The following is a 20,496-nucleotide window of genomic DNA, read 5'->3' as shown; positions in this document are numbered from 1 at the left end:
GCTGGGGTTGATTGGTGCCTAGGGTACGGGAACAAATTCTTGGGTGGCTTGGGGAAAGATTGGCCAAATATATGGATGGTTTTGATAAGGGACTGCCTAGTATGGACCAGTAGACCTGCCACAATGTTCCTCCATTCTTATGTTCTTATACGTTGCATACACATTTAATACCAAACTAGTGTTTATACAGTGGTCTCCACTTTACATTCTGCTTCACACTTTGCTGTAGTAGGCACAGTGTTCAGCTGCACTGCTGCTGGCAGTATCATAACCCGCATCCTGTGTGTACACTGTACAGGCGGTAGCAAGACAGTGTAGTGGCCTTCAGCAGCAGCTATTCCGGACAGTTCCTTGCTCACATTGACAGGCATTCTCTTGTCTGTTTTCCTGACTTGTTTACAAAGACACGTGAGCAAACACTAAGTTTATACCATTTTCCCGACTGTAGCTTTCCTGATTTTCTCATCATTTCGTAGCTCAGTGGAAGAGTCACTCTTGTGTCTGTAAGAGTCACTCTTGTGTTACTATAAGAGCCACTCTTGTGTTACTGTAAGAGTCACTCTGTCACTGTAAGAGTCACTCTTGTGTCACTGCAAGAGTCACTCTTGTGTCACTGCAAGAGTCAGTCTTGTGTCACTGTAAGAGTCACTTTTGTGTCTGTAAGAGTCACTCCTGTGTTACTGTAAAGAGTCACTCTGTCACTGTAAGAGTCACTCTTGTGTCACTTTGTAAGAGTCACTCTTGTGTCACTTTGTAAGAGTCACTCTTGTGTTACTATAAGAGCCACTCTTGTGTTACTGTAAGAGTCATTCTTGTGTTTTGGCTTCTCCAGTATGTATTTGTTGTCTCACAGAAGAGGCACTTTGCCTCATCAACTGTGGATTGTTGTGGGTCTTGCCTCACTCTCTTGAAACGTCTGACCAGCTTCCTCTGTGCGATTTTCTTTGGCAGTAATGGCATAGAATCAGCCTTTTTTCATGGCACAGATGCTTCGACAGCTGTGGTTAGGTCACTTGATGCATTTCCTCATCATCCCAGTCTTTTCTCACTTAAAATTACAGTATAGGCTCTGATATCAGCAACTGTCAGTAGAGTTCAAGGGTGATGGACTGATTATATAGTCTTCGCATCTCTACTGCTTCTTCTGATTTTTCTGTACTCGAAGAAGCCTACTGTGTAGTCGAAACGTTTCGGAGTAAAGATACCTAACTGTTGTATATGCGTCTTATCAACCTGTTAGTAGTGTATACCATTTTGATCTTCAGTATCGTGGTTCTTACTTACATCCAAGTTGATTCAGCTGACCTGCATCATCACCTGCCAGCCCAGGCAGGAGACACACACAACCGTCTGATTACAGTAACTACATAGCACGTAATTTTCATCACAGTAAGATGTCATTACAACATCAGTTTACGATACAAACAGTATAAACAAACAGTGACATCTACAATACCTGTTTATCTTTAAATGAAAACCATTTCGCCAACCAGTAGCTTTACCAGTTCAATACAGAGATGTATGAAAACAGTTGTAGATAGTCTAAAAATTTTCGACTGTGACTGTGACCATATAAACAGTCGATTGGCTAAAGGAAATTGTATGTATATTATAAATACACATTGTGGTTATAAGAATCTGTTTATATACTATGAACAATTGCACATCGGAGGTATTTATGAATAACCTTCCCCTTGTATAGCTTATTCATCCTCTCACCTTGCCAGGTCAAGGATAACAAGTTCCTCTTTACATCCATATCTTTATAAATAGAGTCATTTTGCAATTTTAAGCACCGTTTCTGTATTCAGTGACCCAAAATTAGTGTAGAATGACCAGTTTTATTGGCGAGGGACTGATTCTCAGTAGACAGTGTAATCAGACTTCCCAGCTGAGGGACTGATTCTCAGTAGACAGTGTAATCAGACTTCCCAGCTGAGGGACTGATTCTCAGTAGACAGTGTAATCAGGCTTCCCAGCTGAGGGACTGATTCTCAGTAGACAGTGTAATCAGGCTTCCCAGCTGAGGGACTGATTCTCAGTAGACAGTGTAATCAGACTTCCCAGCTGAGGGACTGATTCTCAGTAGACAGTGTAATCAGGCTTCCCAGCTGAGGGACTGATTCTCAGTAGACAGTGTAATCAGGCTTCCCAGCTGAGGGACTGATTCTCAGTAGACAGTGTAATCAGGCTTCCCAGCTGAGGGACTGATTCTCAGTAGACAGTGTAATCAGGCTTCCCAGCTGAGGGACTGATTCTCAGTAGACAGTGTAATCAGACTTCACAGCTGAGGGACTGATTCTCAGTAGACAGTGTAATCAGGCTTCCCAGCTGAGGGACTGATTCTCAGTAGACAGTGTAATCAGACTTCCCAGCTGAGGGACTGATTCTCAGTAGACAGTGTAATCAGGCTTCCCAGCTGAGGGACTGATTCTCAGTAGACAGTGTAATCAGGCTTCCCAGCTGAGGGACTGATTCTCAGTAGACAGTGTAATCAGGCTTCCCAGCTGAGGGACTGATTCTCAGTAGACAGTGTAATCAGGCTTCCCAGCTGAGGGACTGATTCTCAGTAGACAGTGTAATCAGACTTCACAGCTGAGGGACTGATTCTCAGTAGACAGTGTAATCAGGCTTCCCAGCTGAGGGACTGATTCTCAGTAGACAGTGTAATCAGGCTTCCCAGCTGAGGGACTGATTCTCAGTAGACAGTGTAATCAGGCTTCCCGGCTAAGGGACTGATTCTCAGTAGACAGTGTAATCAGGCTTCCCAGCTGAGGGACTGATTCTCAGTAGACAGTGTAATCAGGCTTCCCGGCTAAGGGACTGATTCTCAGTAGACAGTGTAATCAGGCTTCCCAGCTGAGGGACTGATTCTCAGTAGACAGTGTAATCAGGCTTCCCAGCTGAGGGACTGATTCTCAGTAGACAGTGTAATCAGGCTTCCCAGCTGAGGGACTGATTCTCAGTAGACAGTGTAATCAGGCTTCCCAGCTGAGGGACTGATTCTCAGTAGACAGTGTAATCAGGCTTCCCAGCTGAGGGACTGATTCTCAGTAGACAGTGTAATCAGGCTTCCCGGCTAAGGGACTGATTATCTTTCGTCTTTTACCGTCTTGTGTGTGTAGTTGTGTGAGACTGCTGTAGTGTGGTAGACCACTGTGGTGGATCATCGACAAGCTCAGCCTGTGAGTGGCTTTGTGTCAGGGTTTACAAAGTTAGTGTGAATTGTTACTCTGACCTCCTTCACCGGTCTCCCTACACTCTCCTTCACCAGTCTCCCTACACTCTCCTTCACCAGTCTCCCTACACCCTCTCTCCTTCACCAGTCTCCCTACACTCTCCTTCACCAGTCTCCCTACACTCTCCTTCACCGGTCTCCCTACACTCTCCTTCACCGGTCTCCCTACACTCTCCTTCACCGGTCTCCCTACACTCTCCTTCACCAGTCTCCCTACACTCTCCTTCACCAGTCTCCATACACCCTCTCTCCTTCACCAGTCTCCCTACACTCTCCTTCACCAGTCTCCCTACACCCTCTCTTCTTCACCAGTCTCCCTACACTCTCCTTCACCGGTCTCCCTACACTCTCCTTCACCAGTCTCCCTACACTCTCCTTCACCGGTCTCCCTACACTCTCCTTCACCAGTCTCCCTACACTCTCCTTCACCAGTCTCCCTACACTCTCCTTCACCGGTCTCCCTACACTCTCCTTCACCGGTCTCCCTACACTCTCCTTCACCAGTCTCCCTACACTCTCCTTCACCAGTCTCCATACACCCTCTCTCCTTCACCAGTCTCCCTACACTCTCCTTCACCAGTCTCCCTACACCCTCTCTTCTTCACCAGTCTCCCTACACTCTCCTTCACCAGTCTCCCTACACTCTCCTTCACCAGTCTTCCTAAACTCACTCTCCTTCACCAGTCTCCCTACACTCTCTCTCCTTCACCAGTCTCCCTACACACTCTCTCTCCTTCACCAGTCTCCCTACACCCTCTCTCATTCACCAGTCTCCCTACACTCTCTCTCCTTCACCAGTCTCCCTACACTCTCTCTCCTTCACCAGTCTCCCTACACCCTCTCTCATTCACCAGTCTCCCTACACTCTCTCTCCTTCACCAGTCTCCCTACACTCTCTCTCCTTCACCAGTCTCCCTACACTCTCCTTCACCAGTCTCCCTACACTCTCTCTCCTTCACCAGTCTCCCTACTCTCTCTCTCCTTCACCAGTCTCCCTACACTCTCTCTCCTTCACCAGTCTCCCTACACTCTCTCTCCTTCGCCAGTCTCCCTACACTCTCCCTCCTTCATCAGTCTCCCTACACTCTCTCCTTCACCAGTCTCCCTACACTCTCCCTCCTTCACCAGTCTCCCTACACTCCCCTCCTTCACCAGTCTCCCCACACCCTCCCTCCTTCACCAGTCTCCCTACACTCTCCTTCCTTCACCAGTCTCCCTACACTCTCCCTCCTTCACCAGTCTCCCTACACTCTCCCTCCTTCACCAGTCTCCCCACACCCTCCCTCCTTCACCAGTCTCCCTACATTCTCCTTCCTTCACCAGTCTCCCTACACTATCCCTCCTTCACCAGTGTCCTTACACTCTTTCTTCTTCACCAGTCTCCCTACACTCTCCCACCTTCATCAGTCTCCCTACACTCTCCTTCACCAGTCTCCCCCCACTCTCTCTCCTTCACCAGTCTCCCCACACTCTCTCTCCTTCACCAGTCTCCCCACACCCTCTCTCCTTCACCAGTCTCCCTACACTCTCCCACCTTCATCAGTCTCCCCACACTCTCCTTCACCAGTCTCCCCACACTCTCTCTCCTTCACCAGTCTCCCCACACTCTCTCTCCTTCACCAGTCTCCCCACACTCTCTCTCCTTCACCAGTCTCCCCACACCCTCTCTCCTTCACCAGTCTCCTCACACCCTCCCTTCTTCACCAGTCTCCCCACACCCTCCCTCCTTCACCCGTCTCCCCACACTCTCCCTCCTTCACCAGTTTCCCCACACTCTTCCTCCTTCACCAGCCTCTCCCCACACCTTCCTTCATCATTCTCCCCACACCCACCTTCGCTAACCTCTCCCCACACCATCCTTCACCAGCCTCTCCCGACATCTTCCTTCATCATTGTCCCCACACCCACCTTCACCTACCTCTCCCCACACCTGGAAAATCCTAGAGGGACTAGTACCGAACTTGCACACGAAAATCACTCACTACGAAAGCAAAAGACTTGGCAGACGATGCAACATCCCCCCAATGAAAAGCAGGGGTGTCACTAGCACGTTAAGAGACCATACAATAAGTGTCAGGGGCCCGAGACTGTTCAACTGCCTCCCAGCATACATAAGGGGGATTACCAACAGACCCCTGGCAGTCTTCAAGCTGGCACTGGACAAGCACCTAAAGTCGGTTCCTGACCAGCCGGGCTGTGGGTCGTACGTTGGTTTGCGTGCAGCCAGCAGCAACAGCCTGGTTGATCAGGCTCTGATCCACCAGGAGGCCTGGTCACAGACCGGGCCGCGGGGGCGTTGACCCCCGGAACTCTCTCCAGGTAAACACCATCCTTCACCCGTCCCTCCACTGGCTTTCCTTCTCACCCCACAAACCCGGCAGGTGAGCCTGGCCCGGGGGTGACCTGCCGGCTGTGTAGCTACCAGTAAACGCCAGATACATTTGATTACAAGGCAGAGCAGACTGTCGTGGAGAGAGGGAAACGAGAGGTGAGGAGTGGGGTGCAAGTTGAGGGGTGAGTGGAGGTGGGGTGCTAGGTGAGGGCAGAGTGAAGGTTGGAGGGTGGAATGGAGAGTAGAGAGCTAGCCAGGGTGTCTGAGGTCAGTGTAACTGTACTCACCTATTTGTGGTTGCAGGGGTCGAGTCACAACTCCTGGCCCCCGTCTCTTTGCTGGTCACGAAGAGAGAGTTGCTGAGAAGAAATAGTAACGGGTAATATATAGTACATGGAGTGTAGGGGGAGGGTGTGTCTGCATGGCGTATATACACAGAGTATATTTATATAGTGAGTATATACAGGCAGTGTTTATATAATGGGTGTATATACAGGAGTGTGTTTATATAAACTGGGTGTTTATACATTGTGTGTGTATATATATATATATATATATATATATATATATATATATATATATATATATATATATTGGGTGTATGCAGAGTGTGTGCTTATATAATGGGCAAGGTTCGTCTGGTGCTAGCCTGGTCAACCAGGCTGTTGCTGCTGGTGGCTCGCTGGCCTCGTCCAGTTTACTCTTGAAGACTACTAAACTTGTTCCAGCCGTGTTTCTGATATCTTCCTGTAAGATGTTGAATAATCTGGCGCCACGGATGTTGATACAGACAAAAAGTTAACACGTATTACTTGTGTAGTATACATACATGTGTCCCAGGTAACGTTTATAGGCAGGTTTCCCTGACCAAGTGTTAGTCACGTACTGTACAAGTCATGAACAGGAACTCTTGTAAATAATGATGTAACGTCAAAACTAACCGAGTTATCAACATTGATATTAATTATAGTAATGTGTGTTGAGATCAATATAGTCTTAAGACCACTGTTGCAAACTTGGCCTCTCTACATAACTGAGCCAGTGAAAGTATTCACGGGCCGGTCTCCATTACCTGTTTTTTCTTCCATTTTGATTAAACCATCCCATAATGATAATGCTAGGCTCGTTATCGTGAATTTTTTTTTCTGTAATTCGCCTCAGCGAGAGATCATGCAAGCACTTGGATTATTGCAACTTTTAGCTGTGGTTATGTTGCATACGCTAGAAAACTTACCTAACCTTATTATAACAAGCGCAACATAATTTAGCCTAATCCAACTAAATATATTTTAGAAAAGTTTACAATAATTTAATAATAAACAAACACAATGAAATATATTTTTTTGTCGTTAAGTTCAGAATGATTTTTGCGAAATTATTGCATACACAAATTTTCGCTTGTCCTATATGGCAAGATAAGCGTTGCTGTTTAAGTCGTAATCGCAAGTATTATCTATTCGGCACTACATACATACATATATATATATATATATATATATATATATATATATATATATATATATATATATATATATATATATATATATACACACACACATACACAGGAAATGTGTGAGTGTGGGTGCCGGCCAACAGGTTATTAGTGCCACGTCTCCCACAAGAGCCACACTCCTTCCCTCAGTGCCAATTTTAGGCTGTGTGCTATAACTGGTGTTCTGAGGTTACTGAGGTGTGGCACCTTCCCCTATACTAGTGAGGTGTGCCACCTTCCCCTATACTAGTGAGGTGTGCCACCTTCCCCTATACTAGTGAGGTGTGCCACCTTCCCCTATACTAGTGAGGTGTGCCACCTTCTCCTATACTAGTGAGGTGTGCCACCTTCCCCTATACTAGTGAGGTGTGCCACCTTCCCCTATACTAGTGAGGTGTGCCACCTTCCCCTATACTAGTGAGGTGTGCCACCTTCCCCTATACTAGTGAGGTGTGCCACCTTCCCCTATACTAGTGAGGTGTGCCACCTTCCCCTATACTAGTGAGGTTTGCTATCTATCTAGGTGTTGTTCCCAAAATGTAACTATCATGTAGAATATCAACACGTGCCTCTGTGGTTTAGTTGTGGGATGTTGTGGGTTTGGGGGGACTGTTGTGGGTGTGGGGGTACTGTGTTTCCAGTCACCTCTATACCCCAGCTTGTGTGGACCCCTCAAGACCCCCAGCTGGGGTCAGGTGGGGGGGACCCCAACAACAGGTTAAGGGGACCATATTGATGCTAGTCTTAGTAAGGGAGGGGAGGGGAAGGGAGGGAGAAGAGGTGGGGGTGGGGGTGACACAGGTATTGACCGCAGCCGCTGTTGTGGCCCTGCTTAACTCCCCTCTATGGTGTGTATTCTTTCATCACCTCCTCATCACCCCTCTTCACCCCCCTCTTCTTACATCATTCTTCACTCATTGTAACCCCTTACCATGCCTCTCACCCCTCACCATTCCTCACTTGCTGCCTCACACTAAACCCTCAAATGTTCAACACAAAAAAATAATATTGCTTTTTCCTGGTGTGAATTCTCTCTCTCTCTCTCTCTCTCTCTCTCTCTCTCTCTCTCTCTCTCTCTCTCTCTCTCTCTCTCTCTCTCTCTCTCTCTCTCTCTCTCTCTCTCTCTCTCTCACACACACACACACACACACACACACCAGCAATTTCGTGACGCACCTTGTTAATACTGTGTTTGTGTTGCAGGGGAGGAAGATGAGCTGCAACACAAGCCTCTCCCTCGCCACCATCACCGCCACAAGGGTATGTATAAACCACACATTAAACTAAGTTATTTACCATGATGATACATAAGCACTGTATGAGAGTATGTATTGATAAGGGATACTTGCTATGTTGGTCATTGAGGAATGAGACACATGTGCAGTATTTTGGAATCTTCACTGAGGAAACATTTCGCCAGCCAGTGCATTCTTCAGTCCAGTACAAAAAAGAAGAACGGTGGAAATAGAGGAGGAGTTTGAGGTAATCAGTCCCTCAGCCTGGAGCCGATGTGCTCAGTCCATGGACTCAACACATTAACTCCGAGGTGAGGGACTGATTACCTCAAACTATTCCTCTATTTCCACCGTTCTTCTCTGTATTGGACTGACGAAGCCAGTGTGTGGAGATTCCAAAATGCTGCAGTATATGTGTCTTATTATTCAAGTTGTGGGTTGTCTAAACCATTTATCACATGTTGGTCATTCCCATACTCACCCTCATGGTAGGTTCCTTCATACTGGTGAAAGGCTCTTGATTCAAGGAGCTAGAGTTGCTGGCCCCCTTCCTTGGATAGAGCAGGATTGCCTGCCATTCCCTAAGCTCTGTTTGACCCATATAGTGTTTAAGTCACAACATCTCCCCTGACACAACATCTCCCCTTCCTCCAGCAGTGGAGATATACTCCTCTTAACTCTTCTGGGGTATTTTGTGTATCCAAATGCTCTTGTGCTACCCTCCACTGGATGAATATGGAGTGTACAATAAACTAGCCACTTCGGTGGCAAAATCTTCTAGTAAAGTCCCCAAAAGAATTCCAAAGTGGAGAGGTCAGTTCTGGACATCTTTCTAAATCCCAAGATGCTGTCTCATCTGGTGTTGTTTTCTTGGTCAGCAGCATCCCGTGGTAATTGTTTTGCTTCCTCTTCAGTTATTTCAATATTCTGCGGTTCTTCATCTGTTTGTTTGGAGTTAAAGTCCGCCGCACTTACAGTATCTTCTTTTGTAAACACTGCAGTGTGGCTCTTGCTGCTTTAAATACCTCTCGTGCCCTCATGTATATTAATGGCTGAAATTATAACTGTAATTTTTAAAGGGCTGGAGGGATAAGCCAGTGGAAGGCCTTTGTCAGATGACCAAAAGCTCCAGCTGCAGGTCATTATATGACTAAGACCCACTTCAGGAAACACTTGTCCTGTTTCCTGACAAACTTTACCTTACATGTCCTCATCTACTGCACTGATTTTCTTGTCATTCTTTTATTCTTTGTATTTATATCTTAAAATTTAGTTTACTTAGATAAATAACTTGCACGTAGGAGAAGGAAACTTACGACGACGTTTGCGTCCGACTTGGACCATTTTTGCGCTTGTGTGTGACTGGTTCATAGTCCAAGTCGGACCGTAACATCGCGATCATAAGTTCCTCTCTCCTATGTGAAGGTTATTTGTGTATTGTTCCAGTCACGGTATTGTGTCTTTTTGTTCTTTACTTATTACTAATAAGTAAAATACCTGTTTCTAACTCGCTCTCGTCTAATATTTATTGTTTCAAGTTCTTTCATTAGTTGTGTTTACTCAGGTATTTCCGTCTCTCATTTGTATTCTCTCTAAAATCTCTCTCTCTTTCTTAAATTAATTTTCCATAGCTTTTATTGTTTCTTTTTCTTATATTACTCCTCCTCCTCCTTCTATCCTCCCTATTCCTTCTTTCCTCCTCCCCTTTTCCTCCCTACTCTTTTTCTTCTCACTGAGTAGTTTCTATCAAATACAAACTCATAAGAACATAAGAAAGAAGGAACACTGCAACAGGCCTACTGACCCATGCGAATCAGGTCCATGTGACCCCCCGGATTAGCCCAATGACCCACCCAGTCTGGTCACCTCCACTCAGGGGAAGGAACACGGCACCAGACCCAGCAACACAAGCTAGTCAGGTCCAACCCACACCCACCCACACCCTCTCATGTATTTATCTAACCTATTTTTAAAACCACACAACGTTTTAGCCTCAATAACTGTACTCGGGAGTTTGTTCCACTCATCCACAACTCTATTACCAAACCAGTGTTTTCCTATATCCTTTCTGAATCTGAATTTTTCCAACTTGAAACCATTGCTGCAAATCCTGTCTTGGCTGGAAATTTTCAGCACGATTATTTTTTTCAAGTTTAGTTTCAGTTGGAGTGATGATATCCGGTTTCTTTCCGCTTATGACGTTCCATAGTTTCAATCTTTTGAAGACTGCTCCATCCTCTTCACCAGTGTGAAGATTGAGTGGAGAAAGGTGTTACTTGAGGAGGAAGGTTTGACGTGCTGTTGGAGTGTGATTAAGATAACATTTATGAAGGGACTGGCGGACACCGGTTAGCCGGATTCTAGTTCCGCAGGTGGGACGTACAGTGCAGGTGGAAAGTATAAGGCAGGTGGGAAGTACAGTGCAGGTGGAAAGTATAAGGCAGGTGGGAAGTACAGTGCAGGTGGAAAGTATAAGGCAGGTGGGAAGTACAGTGCAGGTGGAAAGTATAAGGCAGGTGGGAAGTACAGTGCAGGTGGAAAGTATAAGGCAGGTGGGAAGTACAGTGCAGGTGGAAAGTATAAGGCAGGTGGGAAGTACAGTGCAGGTGGAAAGTATAAGGCAGGTGGGAAGTACAGTGCAGGTGGAAAGTATAAGGCAGGTGGGAAGTACAGTGCAGGTGGAAAGTATAAGGCAGGTGGGAAGTACAGTGCAGGTGGAAAGTATAAGGCAGGTGGGAAGTACAGTGCAGGTGGAAAGTATAAGGCAGGTGGGAAGTACAGTGCAGGTGGAAAGTATAAGGCAGGTGGGAAGTACAGTGCAGGTGGAAAGTATAAGGCAGGTGGGAAGTACAGTGCAGGTGGAAAGTATAAGGCAGGTGGGAAGTACAGTGCAGGTGGAAAGTATAAGGCAGGTGGGAAGTACAGTGCAGGTGGAAAGTATAAGGCAGGTGGGAAGTACAGTGCAGGTGGAAAGTATAAGGCAGGTGGGAAGTACAGTGCAGGTGGAAAGTATAAGGCAGGTGGGAAGTACAGTGCAGGTGGAAAGTATAAGGCAGGTGGGAAGTACAGTGCAGGTGGAAAGTATAAGGCAGGTGGGAAGTACAGTGCAGGTGGAAAGTATAAGGCAGGTGGGAAGTACAGTGCAGGTGGAAAGTATAAGGCAGGTGGGAAGTACAGTGCAGGTGGAAAGTATAAGGCAGGTGGGAAGTACAGTGCAGGTGGAAAGTATAAGGCAGGTGGGAAGTACAGTGCAGGTGGAAAGTATAAGGCAGGTGGGAAGTACAGTGCAGGTGGAAAGTATAAGGCAGGTGGGAAGTACAGTGCAGGTGGAAAGTATAAGGCAGGTGGGAAGTACGGTGCAGGTGGAAAGTATAAGGCAGGTGGGAAGTACAGTGCAGGTGGAAAGTACGTTGCATGCAAGGTAAGAGTGTCGCATTTCGGAGGATCAGTGGAATCATAACATCCGTGTACTCCCAGAAAGACATCTATAGTGTGAGTGATGATGAATGTGCTTTTTTTGGGGTGGTCTTTCTGCTACGGTGTGGTGACTGAGAGCTTGCTGACAGTCTCTCCAGATACTTAGTACTTTCATCAGATTCTACGAGGCTGAGAGACGCTCATCTTCTGGTCTTGAGGAAGGTCGCTATTGAAAGTTCGTAAGAAATTGATGCTGTGGGTCGTTCAGGCGAGGGTCGTTCAGACGAGGGTCGTTCAGGCGAGGGTCGTTCAGGCGAGGGTTGTTCAGGCGAGGGTTGTTCAGGCGAGGGTTGTTCAGGCGAGGGTTGTTCAGGCGAGGGTCGTTCAGGCGAGGGTTGTTCAGGCGAGGGTTGTTCAGGCGAGGGTTGTTCAGGCGAGGGTTGTTCAGGCGAGGGTTGTTCAGGCGAGGGTTGTTCAGGCGAGGGTTGTTCAGGCGAGGGTTGTTCAGGCGAGGGTTGTTCAGGCGAGGGTTGTTCAGGCGAGGGTTGTTCAGGCGAGGGTTGTTCAGGCGAGGGTTGTTCAGGCGAGGGTCGTTCAGGCGAGGGTTGTTCAGGCGAGGGTTGTTCAGGCGAGGGTTGTTCAGGCGAGGGTTGTTCAGGCGAGGGTCGTTCAGGCGAGGGTTGTTCAGGCGAGGGTTGTTCAGGCGAGGGTTGTTCAGGCGAGGGTTGTTCAGGCGAGGGTTGTTCAGGCGAGGGTTGTTCAGGCGAGGGTTGTTCAGGCGAGGGTTGTTCAGGCGAGGGTTGTTCAGGCGAGGGTCGTTCAGGCGAGGGTTGTTCAGGAGAGGGTTGTTCAGGCGAGGGTCGTTCAGGCGAGGGTTGTTCAGGCGAGGGTTGTTCAGGCGAGGGTCGTTCAGGCGAGGGTTGTTCAGGCGAGGGTTGTTCAGGCGAGGGTTGTTCAGGCGAGGGTCGTTCAGGCGAGGGTTGTTCAGGCGAGGGTTGTTCAGGCGAGGGTTGTTCAGGCGAGGGTCGTTCAGGCGAGGGTCGTTCAGGCGAGGGTTGTTCAGGCGAGGGTCGTTCAGGCGAGGGTTGTTCAGGCGAGGGTCGTTCAGGCGAGGGTTCAGGCGAGGGTCGTTCAGGCGAGGGTCGTTCAGGCAAGGGTCGTTCAGGCGAGGGTTGTTCAGGCGAGGGTTGTTCAGGCGAGGGTCTTTCAGGCGAGGGTCGTTCAGGCGAGGGTCGTCCAGGCAGGAGTCCAGACAGGGGTCGTTCAGGTACTGGTCGCTCATCTTACATTACCATACTGGTTGACAATACCTGCTACCCTACACTACCATACTGGTTGATAATACCTGCTACCCTACACTACCATACTGGTTGACAATACCTGCTACCCTACACTACCATACTGGTTGACAATACCTGCTACCCTACACTACCATACTGGTTGACAATACCTGCTACCCTACTCTACCATACTGGTTGACAATACCTGCTACCTTACTCTACCATACTGGTTGACAATACCTGCTACCCTACTCTACCATACTGGTTGACAATACCTGCTACCCTACTCTACCATACTGGTTGACAATACCTGCTACCCTACACTACCATACTGGTTGACAATACCTGCTACCCTACACTACCATACTGGTTGACAATACCTGCTACCCTACTCTACCATACTGGTTGACAATGCCTGCTACCCTACACTACCATACTGGTTGACAATACCTGCTACCCTACACTACCATACTGGTTGACAATACCTGCTACCCTACTGTACCATACTGGTTGACAATACCTGCTGCCCTACACTACCATACTGGTTGACAATACCTGCTGCCCTACACTACCATACTGGTTGACAATACCTGCTGCCCTACACTACCATACTGGTTGACAATACCTGCTGCCCTATACTACCATACTGGTTGACAATACCTGCTGCCCTATACTACCATACTGGTTGACAATACCTGCTGCCCTACACTACCATACTGGTTGACAATACCTGCTGCCCTATACTACCATACTGGTTGACAATACCTGCTACCCTACTCTACCATACTGGTTGACAATACCTGCTACCCTACACTACCATACTGGTTGACAATACCTGCTACCCTACACTACCATACTGGTTGACAATACCTGCTACCCTACTGTACCATACTGGTTGACAATACCTGCTGCCCTACACTACCATACTGGTTGACAATACCTGCTGCCCTACACTACCATACTGGTTGACAATACCTGCTGCCCTATACTACCATACTGGTTGACAATACCTGCTACTCTACACAAGTCTCACCCTTCAAGGATGATGCCATGATTGTGGAAGTCTCTAGGTATGGTAGGGCGCTCAGCTCACACACTTGAGTGTTCGTGGTTCGACCCCATGTTTACCTAGCAGTAAATGGGTACCTGGTGTGGGTCGCATCCTGGGAACAAAATTAACCTAGTTTGCCCGAAATACTGTGCATAACAAAGGGCTTTCTGTATAGTATGTGACTGATGTCAGTTATGATGTGTTCGTTGTATCAAGTACTTGTAGTAGTAGTAATAATATTATTATTTTATTATTATTAAAGATTCGCCGGTATTCTCCCGGCCCGGGCCTTCTCCAAGTGGTGGCCCGGCCTTGACTCCCTCTTTAGGGAGTGTCTGAGACCTAAGTCTCCCATGGGAGGAGGCACAAGTACCTCCTCATCTTTGGGACCAACTGTCCCCAGGCCTAGCCACAAGCTAGGCCTCTCTGGTCTGCCATCCCCGCCCCAAGGGGGGTAATGGGAATGACAGTCTTATGAGCTAAAAGCTCGGGCTCAGGCACCTACCCTGCCCTAGAAGGGTTAGGCATGGTGTCGATGTAATAATAATAATAATAATAATAATAATTACTATTATGATTATTATTATTATTATGTCATTGATGTCAGATAGGTCTATAAGTTATATCATGTATTTATAGAAATAAAGATTATTATTATTATTATTATTATTGTTATTATTATTATTATTATTATTATTATTATTATTATTATTATTATTATTATTATTATTATTATTATTATTATTATTATTATTATTATTATAACCAGAAGCAGCTTTATCATAGTACCTTAAACCTGTGGGTAAAGAAAACGTGGATTAGAACACAACTTTAACAGAGAAAACGACTCAGTGGCGCGGGGTAACTTGCTTAGTGAGTTTATTTAAGTACAAGTACACATAAATACATAACTAAATACAGTTAAATACACATAAATACAGTTACACAACTTAGGTGATAACAATTATCATACATAGTAACATGTGTGTAAATTGCTTAGGATAAAAATTGTTTGGTTAATAATAATAATATAATATCTTTATTTGTACAAGTGCATGTACAAGTACGTACATGTACAAGGTATACAGACCATAGCTGACGTCAGTGACATACTATTATATAGAAAACTTCTTGTTATGCAGAGCATTTCCCGCAAATTGGGTCAGTTTTGTCCCAGGATGCGACCCACACCTATCGACTAGCACCCAGGTGCCCATTTTATACTAATGGGTGAACAGGGACAACAGGTGTCTCATGGAAATATGTCCCAAGCACAGGCAAGGAGACTGGCGCTTATATACTGGCGTCAGGTGGAAAGGGGACGGGTAGTAGACGAAGGCATTGTCACTGGTAGGTTGGATTCCCCAGTGGAAGTAGGTCATACCCAAGGGACGGGTTAGTAGTAATGAAGGTCACGTAGATGTCCTCTGAACCAAGATTCCGTGATGTTCCAGTGTCTGACAAGTTATATGTGTAATGTGTAATATAGACGTTTTCTTTTCCACCTGACGCCAGTATATAAGCGCCAGCCTTCTTACCTGTGCTCCAGATTCTTCACAACCACGGTGTTCTTCACACCAACTCCAAGGCTGAGGGACTGATTACCCCATCTTCTGTATCTAGTTCTACCGTCTTCCAATTATGTCCTAGAAGTTGTATTGATAAAGCTACTGGATGGCGGAAGCCAGGTACTTACTGCTAGGTGAATAGGAGCAGCAGGTGTAAGGTAATACCCAGGTACCTACGGACTTACTGCTAGGTGAACAGAGGCAGCAGGTGTAAGGTGGCTAACACCCAGGTACCTTTGTAAATGAATGGTTCAGAGAACCGACATGTTGATAAATTAGACACATGTGCAACTCTTGGGTATCTTTATTGAGGAAACGTTTCGCCACACAGTGGCTTCATCAGTCCATACAAAGGAGAATCTTGAAGAACAGGAGGAGAATGAGGTAATCAGTCCCTCAACCTTGAGTCGATGTGGTCAAGATTGATGGACTGACCACATCGACTCAAGGTTGAGGGACTGATTACCTCATTCTCCTCCTGTTCTTCAAGATTCTCCTTTGTATGGACTGATGAAGCCACTGTGTGGCGAAACGTTTCCTCAATAAAGATACCCAAGAGTTGCACATGTGTCTAATTTATCACCCAGGTACCTACTTACTGCCAGGCGAACAGGGGCAGCAGTGTAAGGTGAGTAACACCCAGGTACCTACTTACTGCTAAGTGAACAGGAGCAGCAGGTGTAACACCCACGTACCTACTTATTGCTAGGTGACAGTGGCAGCAGGTGTAAGATAACATGCCCAACGTTTCACCCGTGACAGGAATTTATCCACGGAGTCTCAGGGTGTGATATTTGCTATTAATTTAATAGTGTAGCAGCTGTCTTCCTTCTGTGAAGTCATCCTTCGTTCTGCCTGTGTGATCTTCGTTAAGACATGTTTCATGAAGACATGTTTCAGACATGTTTTATGGAGACATTTTTAGACATGTTTTATGAAGACATATTTTACGAAGACATTGTACAATGATACTGTCAGTTTTTTTACACGTTGCTGTTCGTAAGTTTTAATTTACCATGATATCTTATCAAAACATCAAGTATTAGTTAAGTTTCCCCTGGTTTACCTTGGTGATGAAGCCGTCATTCTTTGGTTTACAAGAGTTTACCCTGTCAAGTGTGTGTGTGTGTGTGTGTGTGTGTGTACTCGCCTAGTTGTACTCACTTAGTTGTGGTTTCAGGGGTCGATTCATAGCTCCTGGCTCCGCCTCTTCACTGGTCGCTACTGGGTCACTCTTCCTGCTCCATGAGCTTTATCATACCTCTTCTTAAAGCTATGTATGGATCCTGCCTCCACTACATCACTTCCCAGGCATTTCCACTTCCTGACAACTCTGTGACTGAAGAAATACTTCCTAACATCCCTGTGATTCATCTGAGTCTTCAACTTTCAACTGTGACCCCCTTGTTGCTGTGTCGCATCTCTGGAACATCCTGTCTCTGTCCACATTGTGTGTGTGTGTGTACTCGCCTAATTGTGGTTGCAGTGGTCGAGACTCAGCTCCTGGCCCCGCCTCTTCACTGAGTGCTACTAGGTCCTCTCTCCTTGCTCCATGAACTTTATCATACCTCATCTTAAAGCTATGTATGGTTCCTGCCTCCTGTGTGTGTGTGTGTGTGTGTGTTGCCTCACTCTCGCATTCAGGTTATTATAGTTTGGGGTATATTAATCTCTCTCTCTCTCTCTCTCTCTCTCTCTCTCTCTCTCTCTCTCTCTCTCTCTCTCTCTCTCTCTCTCTCTCTCTCTCTCTCTCTCTCTCTCTCTCTCTCAACTTTCACAGATAAAGTTCGACTCTTTCTCCTTCTGATTATTGCGTTAAAAGTTTTACGTTAACTTTGTGTTTATTGTGTTACAGGAGGGTCGCCGGTGAGGGAGGCGCAGAGGACCGAAGGTGAGGAAGCGAGGGAGAGGAGGAGGAGGAGGAGTGAGGCAGAGAAGGAGAGGGAGAGGAGAAAGAGTGAGGGAGAAAGGCGCAGACCCAAGGGTGAGAAGGACCCAAGTAAACTGAGAGAGAGGGAAAGCAACGATAGAAAAATCGAATATGATAGATTGAAAATTAACGAGAGGGAGAGAGAGGCGAGAGAGAAGACGCAGGGAAGCGTGGAGAAGAAATTAGTGGAACGCGAGAAGAGAAAGTCTCTGGAAGATCGCGAGAGAAGGAAGAGCGAAGAGAGAGAGAAGAGGAAACACCAGGAGAGAGAGAGGAAGAAGAATATAGAACGCGAAAAGAGGAAGAGCGTTGAACGGGAGAAGCGACGAAGTGAAGAAAAAGAGAAGCGACAAACTCCAGAGAAACAGAGGAAGGAAGAGGAAAGGAGAGAAAGAAGACCAGATGAACGATCAGCCTCACCTGAAAAGAAAATAAGGTAAATATATATAAAGAATAATATATATATATATATATATATATATATATATATATATATATATATATATATATATATATATATATATATATATATATATAATGTCGTGTTGAATAGGTAAAACTGGTCACTTAGCAAGAACTCATTTAAAATTAAGTCCTTTCTGAATTTTTCTCTTATACGTTTAAAGATATATTTTTTCATTTATGTTAATGTAAAAATTAATAATTTTGTGCCAAAACAACCTTAGAAAACTTACCTGACCTTATTATAACAAGTGTAATTTAATTTAGTCTAATCCAACTAAATATATTTTAGATAAGTTTACAATAATTTGATAATAAACAGACACAATGAAATATATATTTTCGTTTGGTCCAGAATTATTTTTTGCGAAATTATTACATAAACAAATTTTCGCTTTCTTTATTCGGCAAGAAGAGCGTTGCTATTTAAGCCAAAATCGCAAGTTTTATCTATTCGGCACGACATGTATATAATGTGACATTACCGTCAACAGTTTACCAGAAATTGGCACTTAGGCGAATAACTTTCTCTGTTTTGCTCACTCAGTTGTGACCTGATAGTAGTTCAGTACTGACTCAAACGTCCTAGTAATGTCGAAGAGTTGAGACACTTATGCAACACATGGGAATCTTTATTGAAGAAACGTTTCGCCACACAGTGGCTTCATTAGTCCAATACATGGGATCTTGGTACAAATACTTCAACGCTTACCCAACCTTTGGACGACGACCTACTTAACACTAGTGGCAGTGGCAGGTCCCACTGTGATCCCGCCTCCTCCTGCTTCAACTCATCTGACCGCAGTATATAAGTCACCTCTCTGGCACTATGCTGTACTTCCTACAAGAGTGATGGACTGAACATATCGATTCCAGGTTGAGGGACTGATTACCTCAAACTTCTCCTCTTCTTACCCATTTATACTTTGTATTGGACTGATGAAGCCACTGTGTGGCGAAACGTTTCTTCAATAAAGATTCCCATGTGTAGCATAAGTGTCTCAGTTCTTCAACTTGACGGTTTTCAAAACCATTCATCACGTCCTAGTAATGTTTTCCTCCTGAGAGCTGGTGTACGGTGAGGTATACACAAGGTCTCTATAACACAGTGTAAACAAAACAACCCTACGAGCACTGGCGGATCTATATTTTTGGGTTCCTGAAGCTTGAACTCTAATGGGCAGCCCCTTTGTAACCACTCATACAGTAGACCCAAATTTTTTAAGCATTGTGGACTAAAGTGGCTTCTGGGGCCCCTCCGGGATTAGGGGCCCTGAAGCTTAAGCTTTATCAGTTTCATAGTAGATCCGTCCCTGACCACATGTAGACAACACAAGGAAAGATAAAACTGAATACTACTGTATATTTCGCCCTTACACTGCAATCATTGTCAGTATAGTTAGTGTATTTTGTATTTATTCTGAAGAGTGTATATTTCTTGATGTGTATGCACTAGCATCACCAGTATATATATATATACATTCTGAAGTGATGTGTATGTCACTACGTGTAGACGTTCCATTTAAAACGTTAAGGACAGTTTTCTTACCTCATGACAGTGTTGCTGTCATGGCAGAGATCATGTGACCAAAATATACTTTTGCAACTTGCTTTAACGTGTAAACTTGTAGTGTAAACTCTGCTTCAGTAATTCTTTTCCGAGAGTAAGATTGACTTTATTAGTCTCACTTCTCACAACTTTTATTTTAGTCCTTACTTTTAAGTATTAAAGTTTTGTTTATACCTGAGAATTTGGCTAATTGGTAACTTTATTGTTGACCGCAGGAGCAACAGCAGCAGCAACAGTAGTAGCAACAACAGCAGGATGGTGCAGCACAACAGTAGTGGTAGTGGTGGTGGCGGTGCTGGTGGTGGTGGTGCTGGTGGTGGGTCTCACAATGATCTCTCAGAGTCTGAGAGAGCAGAGATCGAGAGGAGAGAGAGGATACAGAGGTACAAGGAGGAACGTCGTAAGCAGATTGCTGCCAGGTGCGTCTCTCACTACACCTGTGTGTGTATGTGTTGTGTGTGTGTGTGTGTGTGTGTGTGTGTGTGTGTGTGTGTGTGTGTGTGTGTGTGTGTGTGTGTGTGTGTGTGTGTGTGTGTGTGTGTATGTGTGTGTGTGTGTGTGTGTGTGTGTGTGTGTGTGTGTGTGTGTGTGTGTGTGTGTGTGTGTGTGTGTGTGTGTGTGTGTGTGTGTGTGTGTGTGTGTGTGTGTGTGTGTGTGTGTGTGTGTGTGTGTGTGTGTGTGTGTGTGTGTGTGTGTGTGTGTGTGTGTATGTGTGTGTGTGTGTGTGTGTGTGTGTGTGTGTGTGTGTGTGTGTGTGTGTGTGTGTGTGTGTGTGTGTGTGTGTGTGTATGTGTGTGTGTGTGTATGTGTGTGTGTGTGTGTGTGTGTGTGTGCGTGTGTGTGTATTTGTGTGTGTGTGTGCGTGTGTGTGCGTGTGTGTGTATGTGTGTGTGTGTGTGTGTGTGTGTGTGTGTCTGTGTG

General features: G+C 45.7%; 1 protein-coding gene across 1 annotated transcript in view; it reads left to right on the top strand.

The window, feature by feature from the left end:
• LOC128695569 (uncharacterized) overlaps positions 1-20,496 on the top strand; it is an 854,631-nt gene that overhangs the window by 308,863 nt on the left and 525,272 nt on the right. Inside the window, exons 3-5 of the mRNA XM_070093194.1 lie at positions 8,266-8,322; positions 17,469-17,979; positions 19,791-19,994. Coding sequence (XP_069949295.1) covers positions 8,266-8,322; positions 17,469-17,979; positions 19,791-19,994 — 772 coding nt within the window. The remainder of the gene's footprint in view (positions 1-8,265; positions 8,323-17,468; positions 17,980-19,790; positions 19,995-20,496) is intronic.

Source organism: Cherax quadricarinatus, chromosome 42 (genome assembly GCF_038502225.1).
Source record: "Cherax quadricarinatus isolate ZL_2023a chromosome 42, ASM3850222v1, whole genome shotgun sequence".
Classification (NCBI taxonomy): domain Eukaryota; kingdom Metazoa; phylum Arthropoda; class Malacostraca; order Decapoda; family Parastacidae; genus Cherax; species Cherax quadricarinatus.
This window is presented reverse-complemented; position numbering and strand designations above follow the sequence as displayed.